The sequence below is a fragment of the Aquarana catesbeiana genome, linkage group LG02 (assembly GCF_042186555.1).
Source record: "Aquarana catesbeiana isolate 2022-GZ linkage group LG02, ASM4218655v1, whole genome shotgun sequence".
Lineage (NCBI taxonomy): Eukaryota > Metazoa > Chordata > Amphibia > Anura > Ranidae > Aquarana > Aquarana catesbeiana.
Genome location: NC_133325.1, coordinates 401,154,176 through 401,175,341, shown reverse-complemented (window position 1 = coordinate 401,175,341; position 21,166 = coordinate 401,154,176). Strand labels below are relative to the sequence as shown.

Here is a 21,166-nt window from a genome sequence, read left to right as displayed (position 1 = left end):
TGTGTAGTGTGTTCCGGCGTTGAGAGAGAGAGAGAGACAGTGTCATTTGATTTAAGTTAGATAGGGTAGGCAGGCGAATCAGTTAGCTGCACTTACAGTGTATTGTGTATGTGTGTGTGTGTATATATATAATTAATATATATACACACATACATACACACACATCCTAGGTGTTATATACACTGTATTCAGTTTAGCTAGATCTGTTCCTGTTATTCTCTTCCTACCGACAGGCAGGTGTTTTTACAGTATTTACAGCTACCTGAAGAAAATTGCTGGTGTTCTTCTGATCCTATTAGTCCCATTAGCTACAGTATTTACAGTTAGTGTAATGCATCCTCTGCACAGTGTGCACCTAAAGCTACCTGAAGAAAATTGGTGGTGTTCTTCTGATCCTATTAGTACCGCAGGCAGCTGTAGTATTTACAAGTTCGTGTAGTGCGTACTCTGCACAGTGTGTACCTAAAGCTACCTGAAAAAAATTGGTGGTGTTCTTCTAATCCTATTAGTACTGCAGGCAGCTGCAGTATTTACAAGTTAGTGTAGTGCGTCCTCTGCACAGTGTTCACCTAAAGCTACCTGAAGAAAATTAGTGGTGTTCTTCTAATCCTATTAGTACCGCAGGCAGCCTCAGTATTTACAAGTTAGTGTAGTGCGTCCTCTGCACAGTGTGCACCTAAAGCTACCTGAAGACAGTTGCTGTTGTTCTGCTCCTATTAATACCACAGGAAGGCAGCTACAGTATTTACAGTTATTGTACTGTGTCCTCTGCATAGTGTGCACCTAAAGCTACCTGTATAAAATTGGTGGTGTTCTGCTCCTATTAATACCACAGGCAGGCAGCTACAGTATTTACAGTTAGTGTACTGTGTCCTCTGCACAGTGTGCACCTAAAGCTACCTAAAGACAATTGCTGGTGTTCTCATATTAATAATACTACAGGCAGGCAGTTGATTCTGCTAGCTGCAGTATCAAAATATATATATATATATATATATATATATATACACATCTCAGCTTTGTGCAGCTACATCTCACTGCAAGCCATTAGTATGTCTGGAAGGCCAACAAGGAGAGGCAGACAGTCACAAGCCAATAAAAGAGGGCAAGCAGGCTCTGTGTCTAGAGGCAACAGTGCTGGTTGTGGAGACGGTGCATCCTCATCAGCATGTGGCCGTGGGGCATGCTTGCCCTTTTTTTCGGCAGCTGGCCGTGTTGAGCCGCAACATGCGGAAGACTTGGTAGAGTGGATAACAAAGCCATCCTCTCTCACCCAGGCTCAGGGTACTTTGTCTGGCAAAGCAGCTGCCAACGCGGCCTCTTCCCTTGGCTCAATGGCATCAGTCACTCCTTCGCTAGCCCCACCATGTCGTCCTGAGGAGTCCCCCAAACTGTTTGACCACAGTGTTGGGTACATGCTCCAGGAGGATGCCCAGCGTTTTGAAGGCTCTGATGAGATGGTACCCAGCTAGAGGAAGACCGTAACGTGAGCCCAGAGAGGGTGGGTGCCCAAGAAGGACAGCAATCTGGCAGTCATGTTCCTCCAGCTGCAGCATACTGCCAGCTTTGCTCCAGTGATGAGGAGGGAGGGGATGATGAGGTCACTGACTCCACGTGGGTGCCTAGGAGGAGGAGGAGGCACATCACCAACGAGGCAGGATGCCCTTTAGGGGCCAGCTTAAGGGCAGCACGTCGACTGCATCACACCGCAGAGCTCCGCATGTGCAGGGCGCTGCTGTCTCTGCGCATTATTCCAAAAGTTCTTTGGTGTGGTCATTTTTTTGAGATGAGTGCATCAGATCCCACCACTGCTATTTGCAACATATGTCTCAAGCGTATCTCGTGTGGCCAAAACATCACCCGCTTGGGCACCATATGCTTGACCAGACATATGTCGACCTGCCATGCAGTTCGTTGGCAAGCATACCTAAAAGACCCACACCAAAGAACAAAGAGGACCTCTCCTTGCTCCTCATCAGCTGGGATCTCCAACCCCACTATACCTTCAGTCCTCTCTGAGACCTGCACTGAGGAATGAAGGTGTAGAATTAGGTGTGTCACAGCCAAGTACTTGGGGGCAATGTGCTATTGGTACACCAACGTCAGATTGTACCAGGCAAATTTCCCTGCCCCAGCTGCTGCACCGCTGAAAGAAGTTCGCTCCCAGCCATCCACATGCCCAACGGTTGAATGCTAGCTTGGCTAAATTGCTAGCACTTCAACTGCTGCCTTTTCAGTTGCTCTGCCCCCTTCCGTGAGTTTGTGGAATGTGCGGTTCCTCAGTGGCAGGTTCCCAAACGCCACTTTTTCTCATGGAAGGCGATTCCTGCTCTCTACCGGCATGTGGAAGGCAATGTCTTGGCCTTGCTGGACAAGGCGGTCAGCGGTAAAGTGCATATTACCGCTGATGGTCCAGCAGGCATGGACAGGGACGTTACCTATCTTTCACCGCGCACTGGGTGACTCTTCTGGCAGCTGGGAAGGATGCAGGACAGGGTGCAGTAGTGTTGGAGGTTGTTCCGCCACCACGTCTCCAAAATTCTACTAGTGCTGATTCTGCCACACCTCTCTCCTCCACCCCCTCCTCTTCTTCTTCCTCCATGGCTTCTTCCTGTGCCGATTTGTCCTCGGAACCAGTGGTGCTCCGTAGGCGTTCAAGGGGCTACGCAAGCACGCAGGCAAAAAGATGCCATGCGGTGCTTGAGCTGGTGTGCTTGGGGGATAAGGAGCCACACTGGGGCAGAGATTCTGTCAGCCCTGCGGGGCAGGTTCAGAGGTGGTTGATGCCACTCCAGCTTAAGGCAGGTATGGTGGTTTGTGACAATGGCACCCACCTCCTGTCCACCCTCCAACAGGGACAAATGACCCATGTGCCCTGTTTGGCTCACGTCCTTAACTTGGTGGTCAGCGGTTCTTGGGCAGGTACCCGGGCTTACAGGATGTCCTGAGGCAGGCAAGGAAAGTCTGTGTGCCTTTCCGAAGGTCATATAATGCCAGTGCTCGGCTGGCTGACCTCCAAAAGGAATTTGACCTGCCCAAGAACCGCCTAATCTGTGACATGCCCAACAGGTGGAACTCAACGTTGGCCATGCTGCAGCGGCTGCACACGCAGCAGAGGGCCATCAATGAGTACCTATGCGTCTATGGCACCAGGACAGGGTCAGGGGACCTTGTTTTTTTTTCCCCACGCCAGTGGGCTATGATCAGGGATGCATGCACTGTCCTGTCACCATTTGAGGAGGCCACAAGGATGGTGAGCAGTGACAGTGCATGCATCAGTGACACTGTACCTCTTGTCCACCTGTTAGAGCATACGCTGCATGGAATAATGGACAGGGTACTTGAGGCACAACAGAGGGAGGAAGAGGAGGACTTCCTTTACCTCTCAAGGCCCCCTTTATCCAGACAGTATTCCTGTGTGCCCGCCGATCACACAGGAAGAGGAGGAGGAGGATTGTGTCAGCATGGAGGTGGAGCCTGGCACTCAGCATCAGCAGCAGTCTTCAAGGGATCATTTACAGTCCCAAGAAGCCCATGGACTTGTACGTGGCTGGGAGGAGGTGTCATCCTTAGTGACCCAAACGACTCCGGACCGAATGCCTCAGCAAACCTACGCTGCATGGCCTCCCTGATCCTGCAAAGCCTGCGGAAGGATCCTCGTATTCGTGGTATCAAGGAGAGGGATCAATACTGGCTGGCAACCCTCCTTGATCCACGTTACAAGGGTAAGGTTGCGGACCTTATCTTGCCATCGCAGAGGGAGCAGAGGATGAAACATCTTCGGGAGGCCTTGTAAAAAGGTCTGTGCAACGCGTTCCCAGAGACTGGGAGGTTACAAACTCCTGGTCCTGGACAAAGTGTTGCTGAGGCTACGGTCAGTTTTTTTAGTCCGCAGCCCCAAGGTATGATCGGTTCCAGCAACCATCGCCAGCATCTGTTTTACATGGTGCAGGAATACCTAGGGGCAAGATCTGACTTGGACACCTTTCCCAACGAAAATACTCTGGGTTACTGGGTCTTGAGGATAGTCAGAGCTTGCACAGTATGCAATTGAGCTACTGGCCTGTCCTGCATCCAGTGTTCTTTCGGAACGCACATTCAGTGCTGCTGGAGGCTTTGTAACCGATCACAGGGTGGTGCGCCTGTCCACCGACTCCGTCGATCGACTGACCTTCATAAAAATGAATCAGTCTTGGGTCACCACCAGCTACCAGGCACCTGATGCTAATGTAACCGAATAATTTTTTTTGAAATGTCAGATCCCTTCAAGACTACCTATGCTGATGCTGAGTGACTATCCTGTTATGCTGAGTGATTATCCTCTTCTTCCTCAATGATCATGCTGATAGCTTGTAAGAACATTTTTGGTTCTGGGTGCCGCCACCAGTGGGTAAGGCCCAATTTTTCAGCCCCTGTTTAACAGGGGCGTGTAATTACAATTTTTGATGCAATATTTTGCAGGAGGGTTCATTGCTGTGCTCAACTAGAGTATCTGTGAGGGGTTGCAGTGTTGTGGCACCAGCACCAGTGCCCAAGGCCCAATTTTTCTGCCCCTTTTCAACAAAGGCATGTAATTACAATTCTTAATCTAATATTTCACAGCAGGGCCCGTTCCTGCGCCCATCAAGAGTAACTGTGAGGGCTTACAGTGTTGTGGCAACACCAACACCTAAAGCCTCAATTTCTGCAGAGTATATAGGGCAGGCCCCTACTTTCAAACATCCAACTTACAAACGACTCCTACTTGCAAACGGAAGGAGACAACAGGAAGTGAGATGAAATCTACCTCTAGGAAGGGAAATTCTCTCCTGTAAGAGTTAATATGGGAAAAACATGTCTCCTCGCCACTGATGCTTTATCACCAATCCTTGTTTCGCTAAAAACCCCAAATTTTCAAAAAACATTTGTCATTGGGACAGAAAGTGAGGTGAAATCTTCTGAAGAGGTGCACAGACAGCAAAACAAATGTTACAGGGGTGATAACCCTTCCCTATGTTTTCCAAAAAGCGTAAAAAAGATTCTTTGGCTGGAGCTACACTTTAAAAATGTATCAGTTTAAAATTACAAACAGATTCTACTTAACAACAAACCTACAGTCCCTGTCTTGCTTGCACCACCTGTATACTGCTGTTCAGAGTATATAGGGCATGGGGGGCCCCACGCCTTTCCTTTTTTTAATTTGGGTGCGGGGTTCCCCTTAATATCCATACAAGACCCAAAGGGCCTGGTAATTGACTGGGGGGAGGGGTACCCATGCCGTTTGTCTCACTGATTTTCATCCATATTGCTGGGACCCGACATTACATTAAAGCCGCAAGCAGTTTTAAATGACTTTTATTCCTTTAAAAATTTCATTTTGTGTAGGGACTGTTCTAAGCACGGGAAACACGCGCCACTTTACAGGCATACTATAGACACCCCCCAGGTACGATATTTAAAAGAATATTTTGCTTTTTTTCACTTTAAGCATCATTAAAATCACTGCTCCCGAAAAAATGGCCCCGGGTCCCCAAACCCTTTTTAGGACAATACCATGCATATTAGCCTTTAAAATTAGCACTTTTGATTTTGATCGTTCGAGTCCCATAGACTTTAATGGGGTTCTAAAGTTTGCGCAAACTTTCGGTCCGTTCGCAGGGTCTGGTGCGAACCGGGGGGTGTTCGGCTCATCTCTACTGACTACTCTGTTATCTAACTGTATAATGGTGTTCTGCTTACCCAATATAAAGTAAATTGAGAACCTAATTTAATGAGTCTCAGCTGGGAGGGAGTGACACTTCGTTATGACTTTAGAGAATATGTGTGACACACAACTTATTTATTTTTTTATTTTTTTTTAATTTTTTTTTTAAATAAGCTGAATATTGATGCATTCCACTGAAAGATCTGTCTTTTGTAAATAGCACCCAATACAGACATCTGGTTTGGGTAGCATTTACTAAAGATTGATCTTTCAGTTATAATGACATCATTATATGTGGTGTCATCATATGCAGATGGTTTCACCACAGTAGCAGATTTCACTTGCAGGGGCTGTTGCAGCTTCATTTGTGCTTACTTATTAAACGAAAACCTGTACTGAGGCTGCCATTGCTGGCCATTTTGTGTTTATGCTACTGCTAATAAATATGCTACTCTGTTTGCTTTCATACTGATTCCATGACTTCAATACCTTGAGTCACTTGTTTGGAGCAGATATCCATATAAGGATTTATGACTTTTCTAGCTGCATTTTCACGCTTCTGGAAATTATCATGCCTTGCTTAGCAAGTTTGCACAAAGCATTTAGACCGCTTCAAGCTCCCCACTTGAAGCTTTTAGGGCAAACTTCAATTCAAGAAGAAGGAAAGGCTCTCTACTAAGTAAACTTTATTTGTTCAGCCACTGTACATTATGTATAGCTATTGTTTCTGAAATAATACATTCTAATATTTATTTCAAGATAAAGCTTGTATTTTCACTTCCTCTTACAATGTGGCCTAACCAAGCTGCTTACATACCGGTCAGCCACTGTACAATTTCTGTGGCTTTTGCCTTCTGAATTAATATATTCTAATTTTTATTTTAGGATAAAACAAACCTTGCATCTCCCTCTCTCACATTGTGGCCTTATCAAGCTGCTAACGTACTGTCCAGCCACTGTACAAAATATGTATGGCTATTGTCTGATATGGTACACTCTGTCTCTTTCAAGTTAAAACTTGCTTTGTCTCTCCCTCCTACATTGTGGTCCAAAAAAGCTCCTTGCACACTGTAAGGCAGCTGTACAATATTTGTGATTATTTCAAATAATTTTTTCAATTTTAGTTAAGGATTAAAATTGCTTCATATCTCCCTCTTACATTGCAGCCCAATTAAGCTGCTAATGTACTGACCAGCCACCGTACAATAATTGTGGCTATGGTCTCCCGAATAAACTCTAAGGCCCCTTTCACACTGGGGCGGTGGGGGCGTCGGCGGTACAACAGCGCTATTTTTAGCGCTGCTGTACCGTCGTTCTTGCAGCGGTATTCGGCCGCTAGCGGTGCGGTTTTAACCCCCGCTGGCGGCTGAAAAAGGGTTAAAATCCCTCGTACAGCGCGGCTATAGCCGCGGTATAGCCGCGCTGTCCCATTGTTTTCAATGGGCAGGAGCGGTTTAGGAGCGGTGAATACACCGCTCCTTCACCGCTCCAAAGAAGCGGTTTGCAGGACTTTTTTCACTGTCCTGCCAGCGCACCGCTTCAGTGTGAAAGCCCTCGGGCTTTCACACTGAACAAACAGTGGAGGCTGTTTAGGGGCGGTTTGCAGGCGGTATTTTTAGCGCAATACCGCCTGCAAACCGCCCCAGTGTGAAAGGGGTCTAATACTTGTATCAATATAAGAACAGCCTCAGCTCATCCTTTTATATTGCAGCCTAACCAAGCTGCTTAAATACTGCTTAACATTATTTGGGGAAAAAAGAAAAAACAGAATCTGTATCTGAGATCTGAAATACACTAAGAGACAATACAAATTGTGTACTACAACACACATTTTGTTGCAATTTTTGTTGCAAGACAAAGTCTGCCTTTTTTCTCTTTTATTTTGCTGCCTATTAATGTGCTGGTGTACTATCCTGAAACTCGCCAATTTCTGTCAAACACGCACCTGAAGATTATTTTGGAATACCTTTGAAATAAAGGGATAGGGTGATAGGAAGAGGTTTGAGGAATGTGGGGTTGTGGATTTGTGCACTCTGTTTTTTGACATTTAAACTTTTAAGACAATACAGTGTGGTACTGAGAAGAAGCAGCTTACAAACCCCGTATTATGAAACTACTGTATTTTGCTTTTGGCCAGTTGGTATGAAGTTGCGGGCTTTAGCTTTTAGCTTCTTTCCAATAGCTTTTAGATCTGTTATGGCTGCTATTTCGATCATTTGCTGTAAGTCATGCCTGTTACCGCTGGATAAAAAAAAACAGGTGTCACGGCCAAAAAATATCTATAATAAAACAAACCTTTTTTTTCAAGTTGTAATAAATCAGATTGGGGCACTGCTGTGATATATAAGCCAAGCAATAACATAATACTTAAACATTTTACATATCCAAAATATGCCAGAATACAGTGTTGCAGATGCTGTCTGAGAATCGTACTTTTCTATAATGCAACATTAAACTTTAAGGTACCTCCCAAACATGTAATTCAAAGAATTGATGATTTTCATATGTCGCCCTTAAAGTCTCTGCTGTACAGTATTTTGTGGAATTTTTGTATTGCATTGGAACATATACCCTGTGCCAGTTTCCAGCTCCCTATTCTTTCTTTCTGACCATCCCTTATCTTTTAGCTTTAAAAATGTTCAAAACTGATTATCAAGATTTGCTTCCATAGAGTTTAGTTTGAGTTTCTAATTTTCAGACTTCCAAACACCCCCTTCCCCTCTTCCATGGGAACCAAACCCAGACACATTCGCTCATCCCCAATCCCTAATTGTCATACTTTACTGTTCCTTCTCACATTGCTAGTCTGAGAGTCTGCGGACCCACTGATAAAAATGTATACTGTGTGGCTGATCTCTTTGCAATTAACATAAAGCACCCTCTACTGGCTACTCTACAAATCTTTAGATTTAATACAAAAAGAAAATTAAAGAGTAAGCAAGTAAAAATCTATAAGTCGAATAAAAATACTCTACAGTAAATATTGCCATTTAAATAGAAAAATGTGCTAACTGAAAGTACATTACATACTTTCCCTTTAAAAAGGGTAAGGATATCCGGAACTAGGAAACCCACGTATAAACTTTTTTTTTTTTTTTGCTTAATATTTATTTTTCCTATCAGCTGTTTACCTTAACAGTTTTTCCATTTATTTTCAGGTATGTAATAGACAGTGGATTTGTGAAGCAGTTAAACCACAATCCCAGGGCTGGACTTGATGTTTTAGAAATAGTTCCCATTTCAAAGTAAGCAACAGAATATAATGACTATACTGTTGGGTAAATGACATTTTTCACTCTAAATATGTAACTCTTGCTCTGATTCCTTTTCCTGAAGAAGTGAAGCAGTGCAGAGAGCGGGCAGAGCAGGCAGGACGGCATCTGGAAAATGCTACCGAATTTACAGTGAAGAGTTCTGGGATAAATGTATGCCAGATCACATGATACCTGAGATTAAACGCACCAGTCTAACATCTGTCATTCTAACCCTTAAATGTCTGGAAGTAAATGATGTTATCAGGTATTCCACAAAATGTTTACTTTATGTCTTTACTACTTTATAGAAAACAGTGGTAGTGTTACTGTTGTTGCAGGGGCAGTACCTGCACTTGGGCTGTGTTGCAGATAGTGAAGATAACCTGAGGTCCTACATATGTTTATTATGTTATAACCCCCCTCTAATGCTACTGCATGTACATATGCATGTCTGTGATGATCTTATCAAGGAACTCTAGCCTGTGTGAGGAAGGATACACTCCTGATATTTACACTACAGAAATCAAATTATATTGTTTTTATGAGCATATATAGCATGTTTCCAGTAGACGTTCTGTTGGTGACATTCTCAGTTGGTGTCTTGCCCCCCAGTATTTGCCTACAATAGCACATGGCTTTATTATTATTATTATTATAGCAGCATTTAAACACATTACCCCATCATACGGTATACAATTCTCATGAATGTATGTCATCTCCTTCAGCACTATCATACGCTGCTACACTTTTTTTTTTTTACAAGTACATGGATCAGTGTAATTAAAGCTTACAGTTAATGTTCTGATCATATTCACACCATGTAATAGTACAGATCATAGAGCAATTTACAGCAGAAGCCTTTTAACGTACCATTTTGTTTTTGGAGTGTGGCACCCTGTACAAATACAAGGCAGGGATAACATACAAACTCCATGTAGACAGCGTCCTAATGGTGGTTGAAACCAAGACCATAGTGTTGCAAAGCAACTGTGCTAACCACTGCACCTCCATATTGCATAGTGATGCTGATACAGGTGTATAAAATCACGAGAATAGGTCTGCATTTTAAGAATTTTGCGTTCTTTTGCTGTCCCTAGTTACACGATTTACCAGAAAAAAACAATTACTACATACATTTCATAATAAATTCATTTTAGTTGATTTAACTAAATTGTTGTCTGCAGGTTCCCGTACTTGGACCCCCCTGAGGAAAGGTTTATTTTAGAAGCACTTAGGAAGCTATATCAGTGCAGCGCAATTGACAGGTAAACAATCTTTTCTACAGGTTTTCCCAAGTAAGGCTGGCCATACAAGGTTTGAATCGTTATTGGGCAGGCTGAATGTACCAAGTTGATTTACCAATCAACTTGGGTACAATCAGCCTGCCAGATTCTCTTGCGATTATTGCTAGTGGATGATATAGCCACTAGCGATGATCACTGTCTTCTCCTGGTGGTGTGTGGTGGTGTGAGCTCGGAAGAAGTATGACATGCAGTACTTTTCGCAGCGCAAGTCATTACTTTTTACCTTACTCCACAGGGATTCAATAGTACCCAATAAAAGGTCTCTTTTGTGACATTTTAATAAGTTTTCTTTAGAAAAAAAAGCAAATGGTGCGATGCACTGCTATTGATGCGCCAGCACTGCTTTCATCCTACAGCACACCAGTGGCTACATTCTAATGCAGCCACTGGTGTGAACAGGTGCTAATGGTAAAAAAATAGAAAAAAACTGCAGAAAAATGATAGCTAAGGGGAGGAATGCGTTAATTAGGGCTGATTAGTGTTAACTAAAGGTTAGGGGGCTTAAATAGAACACACTTTTTTGTTACTTGGAAGGTTGCCTTAATTGTTATCATATGCAGATCAAAGGTTACACTTTTGGTTACTTTAATCTACATATGAATAAAATAGTAAATACTATGAAACAATACATTTACTATCTGCAATTGACATTTTATATAGGAGCAGCTGAGTTTTGACAGCCACTTCTGCTGTGTAGTGCAAAGCAATTGCCGGATTTTATTTTAACAACCAGTAATACCGACTGCAGGAGAAAAGGAGCTGTACGTAAAGAGATTCACCCTAAAAACTTTGTTGACATTTTTCATGACATATCTTTTACGTTTAAGACCTTCAAGTTGTTAATTTATAAACTACTTTGGGCTATATTTTAAAGTGATTGTAAATTCATGTATACAGTGATACCTCAGTTCACAAACTTAATTTGTGAAACGACTCTGGTCACGAACCGAATTGATTGCGAACTGAGGCAAATTTTCCCATAAGGTTCAGTGTAAATCAGGTTAATCCGTTGTTTTTTTTTTGTTTTTGTTTGTTTTTTGTGTTTTTTTTTTTTTTGTTTTTTTGTTATTTATATATAAAATTATGAAATGTATGTACAAAAAAGAATTTTGAACATATATTACGTATGGTCTTTTACATTAAGCTGACCTCTTTCGTGTGTACATCTAAAAAGAAAACAAAAAACCATAGATCCTCTTTAATCCTTGTTTGAAACAATCCCAAACCCCAATTTAAATGACTAATCTAGGGGCCAGAAAACAGCACCAGGAAATGATCATCTGAGGGCATGATAAAGTTGTAGAGTTCATATGAACTGTTTTTCCATGATTCCCAGTCAAGTGAGCCCACCCTCATGGTAGTCAGGGGGCAGAAACCCCTATTTGAGTGGACTGGTTCGCCTAAGACTCTCATCTTGCACTGCTCTTCTCAATATGAACATGTCAGAGCAGGGAAGATGGCCGCGGCTCGTGAACCGAAGGGGAGTTTGCGTACCAAAGCAAATTTTTGTGAACTCTTCTGTTCGCCAACCAAGTTGTTCATGAACAGAAGCGTTTGTGAACCGAGGTATCGCTCTATATTTTTTTTTTTTTAAATGATTAGGAGCTCCTACACTGTCAGAATACAATACCGCAGTGGGGAGGATTCCTCCATCCCTCTCCCTTGTTTGTGTGAATGGGGGACCTAAGGATCTGTTTTGATGGGCTTTTGTATGTATTAGAATTGCTTTGCTTTCTCCTCTCTCAGTGGTCCCTTTACAGTCCCACCCCCTAAAAATAACACAATCAATTAGTTATGTCAGGACAATCCCAGTACACAAACTTGGGCATGTACTATGGATTTTTTACATTTACATTGTTGCCTGCATTTAACTATTGATGCAAACCCAGAACCTGTAGACGCAGTCCCTTTGCCATAGCAAACTGTGTTGCTAATGATGGCTGGTTAAGAGCGTGCCAGAGCAGTTGCATTGGGTCCTTCCAGCTTCATCATGTTGGTGTTTTTTGTGGCATTATTCCTATAATTAGAGTGTTCAGTTTACCCAACATTAAGCTTGCTTCCTCTTTGCTTCCTTCATCCCACATGTCATTGTGTGTAGCATGTTCTGAGGTTTAATTAAAATTACAAAAAACTTTAAAATTATTTTAAGTTGAGTAACCGTGTACTACTCCAGTTTGTTGGTAGTTGCTTTGCAGCATGCACTAAACCTGACCTCAATTGCCAGCAGCAGTTAATTTTGTACAGGTGGACTCATGTACCATAGTGATGTGATTTAGCTACCTGTACGCAAAACATGCAGGATTGTTTGAACTGCATGCATACAAATTCTCCCTCTCTCCCTCTCCCATTCTCCCTCTCCCCCTCTCCCTCTCCCCTACAAATACTGTATTTGCTGACTTTTAATACAAGGACACTTACCTGTCCAGGTATGTCAGCACCCCGAGCCGATTCTTTAATCGGCTTCGGGTGCAGGTGCTAGCATCTTCACTAAGGGAAACCGCCCGTGAAGCCTCCCGGCTTCACACCCGGTTTCCTTCTGCGCATTAGCGAGTCGCACTGCGCTGTGTGAATGGTCCCGTATTCTTGTGTGTGCATCTCAGAAGGCTGTAGGGGGAAGGAGGAGGGGCCAAACAGCTTTGTAGATTGCTGCAGTGATCTTAACCGGAAGTGGGAGTGGGTACCCCGGAAGTGGGAGCAGATACCTATCAAAACCAGGTACCCACTCCCCCCCTCCCCTCCAAAAAGTGCCAAATTTGGCAGTGGAGAGGGGGAGGGTGGAAACAAGCGGAGCTTCCCCTTTTGGGTGGTGCATTCGTTGGTAAAATGGGGGTAAAGCTGGTGGTAAGGAGGCGTCTTATTGCTTCCACACCGCCCGTCAGTAGCCTCTAAAGCTCGATCCAAATGTTGATTGGGCTTCACAGGCAAGGGAGAGTTAGACACAAGTCTAAATCTACCCTTACTATTTATTTTTTATTTATTTGTTTTTAAAAATAATCGCTTTGGAGAGACATCAGGGCTCTAAACAGACCTCTAATGTCTATTTCTCTTTGCCTGAGCTGCACTGTGTATGAATGAATAAGGAGTCTCTCTATAGCATTTTGTCTGTATTACATGTTTACCAGCCCGTCCCCCCCCCCCCAGGGCTGGATTAACGTAGGGGCTATTGGAGCTGCAGTCTTAATATCGGCCTGACACACAGCCTGAGACCTGCTGACAGCATTGCTTCCCCGGCAAGTCAGATTGGCTTCCCTCTAACCAGACGAGCAGACCGATTGTTATGCCAATATTCAGCCTCACTCCGCCTGCTGGAAGGCAGTGCTAAAACAAAGGATGGGAGAAGGAGGAATGCAGTGATTGATAGATGTGCCATTCCGCTTAGTAAAGTTTGTCTTTAGCTTGTAGACCTGAGGGAGACAGTGATTGGTCCACAGTAAAATTAATTCAGTCCAAGCCAACCAATAAGCACTGAAAGAATCACAGCTGACCTGTCACTCGGATGTAGCAGACATGCTAGCATTAACCTGGCCAGTGCCCGAGAAGGTGTTAGCAGAAAGCAGCATGTGTGCACGCTGGAGGGCTGTGCGGGAAGGGGATCATCACCATGGATGGAGAAGAGGAGACACGGAGCAGAGAGCTGAGATGATAGATCTACACAGGGCTTAGATGAGGCTACGTGTGCTACAATACAGGAATCAGAAAGTATGATGCCCGCCACTGCCCATTGATAACTGGTGGTTACTCCACATCACACCCTGTACGTCGGTATGGAGAGCAATAATCGGGGTAAAGCGTAATGAACATATAAAAATAACACCGTCTGTAGGTTCATGTGCTAATCCAATTATTAGATGGACCAATTAGATTAATTTAATGCTGATGTAATTCATATGGAATTTACATAAAAATAAGAGCAGATCAAATGATTACCAGAAGACCTGGACTGCACTGACATCTTATGAATAGTCCCCATTCACACCTGTGTGATTTGTTGTGCTTCAGCTGTGGTGCAACAATGCGTGACACGAGGAATCCAATAATGGGACTAACAGGTCCATTCACTGCTATGCAACATGCTTCCATGTGACTTGGGAAAAGGTGCAAGCACTTGTTTTGGTGCATTTATGGCCCCATAGACGTCAATAGGAATGCATGAAAATAATGGACATATAGTGAGAACAAGGGAAAGCAAGCACAGTTTTTGTGAGAGAAGGAGTACGTATATGGTGGTAAAGGGGTGGCCCAGCTGTGGTGGCAAAATAAAGAGAAAGGGGAAAAAAAGGGGGATGGTGTGTGTGCAGTTCATTACAGTATTAAGGGGAACTGCAGACATGGTAGATGGTGAGGGAAGGGGGTGCAGGCTTGGTGGGTGGTAAGTAAAGGGGGGCTGCAGGCATGGTGAGGGAAGGTGAGCCTAGGCACGGCAGATAGTGAGGTCTGGAGGTCCCAGGTATGGTGGGTGATGAGGGAAGAGGGCTGCAGGTGCAGTGGGTGGTAAGGCAAAGGGGGCTACAGGCACAGTAGGTGGTAAGAGAAAGGGGCCTAGGTGTGGTAAGGGAAGGGGGCTGCAGGTGCAGTGGGTGGTGAGGCAAGGGGGGCTGTAGACACAGTGGATAGTGAGAGAAGGGGTTCCAGGCACAGTGGATGGTGTGGGAAGGAGTGCATAGGCACAAGTGGTGGTTAAGGAAGTCGGGCTGTAGAGAAAATTTTAACGTAGCATATAGGGCAAGCAAGGGGCTTCATAATCCAGGGTCCACCAAAAAAAAAGCTAACTAAAATTCTCAGCACCAGGCCCATGATGCTCTTAATCTGGCCCTGTATGGACCGTGAAATGACCATTTATTGGTATAATGCAGCATAATAGCTTAAATAAGTGAGATGTGGTTTTAAAGTCTGCTTTAAACTGATGTTTGGGAGAAACAGAACCCCCCCCCCCCCTTTTTTTTTTTTTTTTCTTTTTTTTTTTTTTTTTTTTTTTTGTAGCTTGTTTTTTACACTACATGTTTGTTTGGTGCTGCACTTTCAGTTTTGGGTATTTCTTTTGGTTAGCAGTAGCTAGTCACATTCAGCTGGACTTGTCCTGTGATGTTTGAATTTTCATTACTCCTCTATGCATCTTCCTCTGTTTCAGTGATAGTCAGGAATATATTATTATTATTATTATTATTATACAGGATTTATATAGCGCCAACAGTTTACGCAGCGCTTTACAATATAAAAGGGAGACAATACAGTTATAATACAATAAAATACAAGAGGATTAAGAGGGCCCTGCTCAGAAGAGCTTACAATCTAATAGGGTGGGGCAGGTGGTACAAAAGGTTGTAACTGTGGGGAATGAGCTGTTGGAAGTGGTAGGAGATTAGTTGGAGACGTGATAGGCTTTCCTGAAGAGATGAGTTTTCAGGGATCGCCTGAAGGTAGCAAGAGTAGCGGATAGCCGGATAGATGGAGGTAGCGAGTTCCAGAGGATGGGAGAGGCTCTGGAGAAATCCTGGAGACGAGCGAGGGAGGAGCAGATGAGAGAGCTTGAAAGCAGGAGGTCTTGAGAAGAGTGGAGAGGTCGATTTAGGTGATATTTGGAGACAAGATTAGTGATGTAGCTTGGGGCAGAATTGTGAATGGCTTTGTATGTTGTGGTTAGTATTTTGAATTTAATCCGCTGGGTGATTGGGAGCCAGTGTAGGGATTGGAGAAGAGGGTTGGCAGACACTGAGCGGTTGGTAAGGTGGATAAGTCTGGCAGCAGCATTCATGATAGACTGAAGAGGGGATAGCCTATGGAGAGGTAAGCCAATGAGAAGGCAGTTGCAATAGTCAAGGTGAGAGATAACAAGGGAGTGAATGAGGAGCTTGGTGGCTTCATTTGTTAAAAAGGGGCGAATTTTAGAGATGTTACGGAGTACTGGCTGTTGGTTTTAGCAGTTAGTAAATCGTTAGTGAGTTTTAGTAAGGCAGTTTCCGTGGAGTGCTGCGAGCGAAAGCCAGACTGTAAGGGGTCAAGAAGGTTATTTTCATTGAGGTAGGAGCTAAGACGGTTGTAGACTAAGCGTTCTAGAAGTTTAGAGGTGAATGGGAGCAATGAGCTGGGTCTTAAGTTGTTCAGGTCGGTAGGGTCCAGTGAGGGCTTTTTAAGAATGGGAGTGATCTGCGCATGTTTTACCCAAACATTTACATGTGTGGCTATAAATGCTAGGGTGTAATCCCAACTCTCACTAGAAGTGAAGAAGATACTTGAATGAGTGAAGAAAGTCTTCAACATTACAGAACATGTCCAGATCAAAATGTGACTATTACAAGGAATACACTACTGTGCCCTGGATAAATAAGAAACTTCTCTTATGCTTTTGTTTTGCTACCTACCAGATGTCATACTATTATCACTAGGGTTTAAGTTTATGCTATACAATAGAGTAGCTTTTTTTGTTAGCTTTGTCTGTAAAAAAGGCTTTCATGTTAGTGAATTGAATGAAGCAGGACATGAACACTCCAAAGTTAGCCATTAAAGTAATAATTATCTCAAAAATGAGTTAGAAATGATTACAGCAGCCATTTTAAGTTCTGTATTTATAGTTACTCATTACAATTCCCAATCCATAATGATGAGATATTACCTTCTATTATTCATTAAACTACTGCAGTAATGGCTGAGGGAAGGAAAATGCTGTGGTTGTTCTGCAGTGTCATCAGAAGAAATACTTCACCATTTAACTATTTTAAAACCTCACTTTTTACATAAAACTTGTAATGAGATACATATGTGGGCCACCATTGCTTACTGCCTGGTAAACGATGTAAGGTTCTTGAACAAGCTTGCAGCAAGTGAAATCAAAACTTTTGATCTGCATACCTTTTTATAGGTCAGTGACGCAGAAATTACTGATGTTATAGTATCAGCATGACAGCCACACATATTGTTATTGTATACAAGGTAAATTTTATAGTCTCAATCATAGACTTGGTAAATGCATATCATAAAGTTCTTCCACATAGGTCCATAAAAAATGTCCACATGACATGGAACTGCTGCCGTGGAGGCATAGACTGGCTAACTCTTTTCGAGAAATTCCTTTTCCTCAGAGCCTAACAGACATGTCTATCTTGCCTGATTTTATAGGGTGTACTGGGTTGATGGAACCAGACCCAGGGTTGTGGCCTGCCTGTTTCATGGGCGTGGACTAACCCCTAACACGTGGGTGTGGACTGGCCCCTATCGAACCCAATACACCATATCTATGGTGTCACGATCATCAAAACCTGTACATCGCTATATGATCAAATCAACAATATTTAGCCATATTAACTCAAATAGTAATATGTACATCCAGGGCTCAAATACTTAAAATGAAAGATACATAGATCATAAAACATGAAGCATAAAAGAGCTTTGGAGAAGATGCTCATTAGTGCTTGTTTAGATCCATATGTGGAACCTCAGTGGGTTAATTGGTTTAAAATCGATAAAATATGTAATATATGAAAGGAGATTGAACCTGGTGGATGAAAAACTAATAGTAATAATAAAGAGGCTGAAAGACTAGAATTGTGAGAGAATATAGTAGGTTGAGCAGATTGGAGAGTAAAGGGGATCCTGGCACGGATCTACTGTTATAGACTATCATGACATGTGACACAGAGTGTATTGGTTACCTAATACCACCTAAACATTCCACTCATTTTTTATATTCATTGGATAGGTCCTCACACTACGTGGGCCTATGTCAATGAGTTTCGGCAGACAACTGCATCATGTTAACGCAAGCCCATCAACATGGACTTAAAGGGTCAGTTCACACCAGATGCAGTTCCGTGCACTTTTTTTCTGCACTAAAAATGCATACACAGTGTTTTCTGTGTATTCCAATGGCTCTAGTTCACACCAATGTAGTCAGTTCCAGTCAGTTTCTGGTCAGTTTCTGCATCAGAAACTTACTGGAACAGACTGTACTGTTGTGAACGAAAGCCATTGGAATACATGGAAAACCCTGTGCATGTATTTTTAGGGCCAGTTCACACCACAAAAATGCACTCATACATTCCGGATCAGTTTTTGCTTACAGTTCACACCACACGCAGTTCCAATGCATTTTTGATACAATTTTCTAGGTTCCAGTACATTTCTAAGCAGAAAAAATGCAGCACGCTACTTTTTTTTCTGCACTGGAAACTGACTGCACTGGTGTGAACTACAGCCATTGGAATACATAGAAAACACTGCATGCATTTTTAGTGCAGAAAAAAAGCGCACAGAACTGCATCTGGTGTGAACTAGCACTATAAAGGAGCTTGCACAATCAGAATGTAATATGTTTGGCCAACAGCTTCTTGCCTTATACATATGTGTGGAAATGCAAAAACAGCTGAAGCAGGTTAAATACAGGTCAACTGCCTATGCAGTGAATTTTAAACTATTTCAGATACATCTCAAATTGATATAAAAAGCATGCTTTATTTGTCTTTTGACATTGGCCCTAAGGAGCATTTAATGCAACCAGCTGTGTGTGTGTGTATATGTATATATATATATATATATATATATATATATATATATATATATAGCCTTATTCTGTAAGCCAGTAAAAGAGAAGCGGTGACATGCAAAGTACAAGACATTTTTTAAGACATGCACAGATACCTCCAGCTCACTAATGTCTCCTGAAAACTACAGGTTGCAAACAAGGAAATTGCTTGATTCCCCTATCAACACAGTCAGTGTTGAAGAGGGAATCCCTCCCACATGACTCCTGTGCTCTGCAGGTGGGGCGGAGGGGAGTCTTCCCTGCCGGCAGAACACAATGATCACTGCTAGCAGCTATAGCCGCCGGCAGTAATCAAATGCCAAAAATATGACAGATTTGTTGTACTAAAATCGATAGATCAACTTCACAACAACTAGCCTGCCCATAAGATGGATCAAATCTTGGCTGGCCCCTGCTGAACAGGACAAAATTCAATCCATCTATGACCGGCTTTAGTTGTTTTTAGTTACTGCACTCTGTATCCCCTTTTTGAACTGCCTTATTAAAAATCCCTGTTTGCAAACCTTTCTTTAACGACCATCAAAAAAGGATATTGTGCTACAGTTTTTTTTTAATTATTTCATGCCATCCCTTTGTCTGCCCGGTTTACACTAGACTGTAGATAATGGTAGTGAAAACAATAGTAGTAACAAAAAATAGAAAGAAGATGGTCTTCCAAATCTAGTGTATTTTTTCGAGGTAAAGGAATCTTGATAATGGTAAGATATGTACTCACAAAATTAAAGGCTAAATTCACCTGTAGCTGGGTTCTCGGCGAGTTGCTGAAAGAGCGGGCATTGTGTATCTGCACCTGCTCTCCTCCTTTCTCCCCCGCCACCATTCTGTAGCCAGGTGTGCTGATGGCTGTGTATTTGAGAAGGAGCTGTGCTATCTGATACCCGCTCTATTCCTTCAACACCACACCCCCCTCAATTATAAGGCCAGCTGAAAGGATGGCCTGGCTGTGTGATTTCCAGCCAGCCTCTCACTACCCTGCTGCACTTCTGGCTGTGAGTGGAGTGGCTCTGTGAAATTCCCCTCGCTCCTGCTTTCCCTCTTTTCTGGAATTTTGAGCCAGTCAACATTGGCAGAGAGAACTTTCTGTACAGCCCTTGAGGATCATGGGATATGTAGTCCAAAGACAAGTTCTGTGCAATGGAGACTACTTGCTGCAAACTACAGTGCCCACAATTCCCTGCCATAATGGGGAGGAGAAACAGAATATTTATGGGGCTTTGAGCTATGAAAAGGGGCAGTATGAGGAAACCAGTGTGTGTGTGTGTGTGGACCTGTTGCTGCGCATACTTACACAGAGAGCAGAGCCTGGCGTGTGGGGACTGGAGCTGGACCAGATCTGTTCAGCAAATTTATTACTGACCTTGAAAAGTATATGAGCATTTACGTTGTCCATACGAGAGCCACAGTCCACTGTTGAGATGTATGTATTACACAGATTTGAGAGATTACTTCAGTATATGTGGAACTTTCATCTAATGCTATGATTAACTATTGCCGATTGCTTCTCTATTTTCATAAGGGCTTGCCATATGGCACAGTTACTTTCAGTGCACGGTGCAATCACACAGTTTGTGTGCACATAACAAACACTATGTTTGCTATTGCCCATTTTATGTTATTACTCACTATTGGATGAGATTTGACTTATGGACTATAAACATTAGTATATAAGTTGATAATATATAGTTGTTACAGGGTTAAGTATTAACTATATGGTATATGAGGGTACATACATCCACGATGAAAGCTCATATATGCTTGCATATATCCACTGTGACTCACAACAAGTATTGCAGCATTTGAGCCTCTAAGGCAGTGATGGCGAACCTTGGCAGTCCAGATTTTTTGGAACTACATTTCCCATGATGCTCAACTACACTGCAGAGTGCATGAGCATCATGGGAAATGTAGCTATAAAATATCTGGGGTGCCAAGGTTCACCATCACTGCTCTATGGGTACCATACCTGTGTGGTTTTATTGATACCATAACTTTTTAAACTGAGCTGTTGTTTACACCCCTGTGATGGAGGCTCATGTGTCAGAAACCATGAAATCAGACCGAGACAGAAGTACAGTTAAATCACACTTGTTTAATAAAAGAAGTAAAAAGAACAAACGTAGTCAAAACATAGCCAGAGTTCAGTAACCGAAACGGATAGTCAGACCAAGCCAAAAGTCAGGGATCAAAGTAGTGGAACAGCAAGCAGGATCTGGAGCCAGAAGGGATGTCAGCAAAGCCAGTCTTTAAACAGGAATGCAGGAGATGTTTCTTGTGATGTTGACCAAGGCGAAGGCAGAGATCCTCTGGACTGGACGGCTTAAGTAGGCAGGACTGAGGAGCAGGATATGAACAACAGCTGAGTAACTGTGGAGAGAGATGGGAGCTGGCA

At 43.0% G+C, this 21,166-nt stretch overlaps 1 protein-coding gene across 4 annotated transcripts in view; it reads left to right on the top strand.

Annotated features, from left to right (window-relative positions):
* The window catches only part of DHX40 (DEAH-box helicase 40), a 118,044-nt gene that overhangs the window by 35,289 nt on the left and 61,589 nt on the right, over nt 1-21,166 (top strand). For 3 of the 4 annotated variants that reach the window (XR_012241651.1, XM_073615272.1, XM_073615271.1), the window contains exons 9-11: nt 8,842-8,928; nt 9,020-9,202; nt 10,122-10,202. Coding sequence is in view for 3 of the 4 variants with exons in the window: in XM_073615272.1 (XP_073471373.1) it covers nt 8,842-8,928; nt 9,020-9,202; nt 10,122-10,202 (351 nt within the window). In the remaining variant the exon portion in view is untranslated. The remainder of the gene's footprint in view (nt 1-8,841; nt 8,929-9,019; nt 9,203-10,121; nt 10,203-21,166) is intronic. The other variant, XM_073615273.1, reaches the window with a different exon arrangement.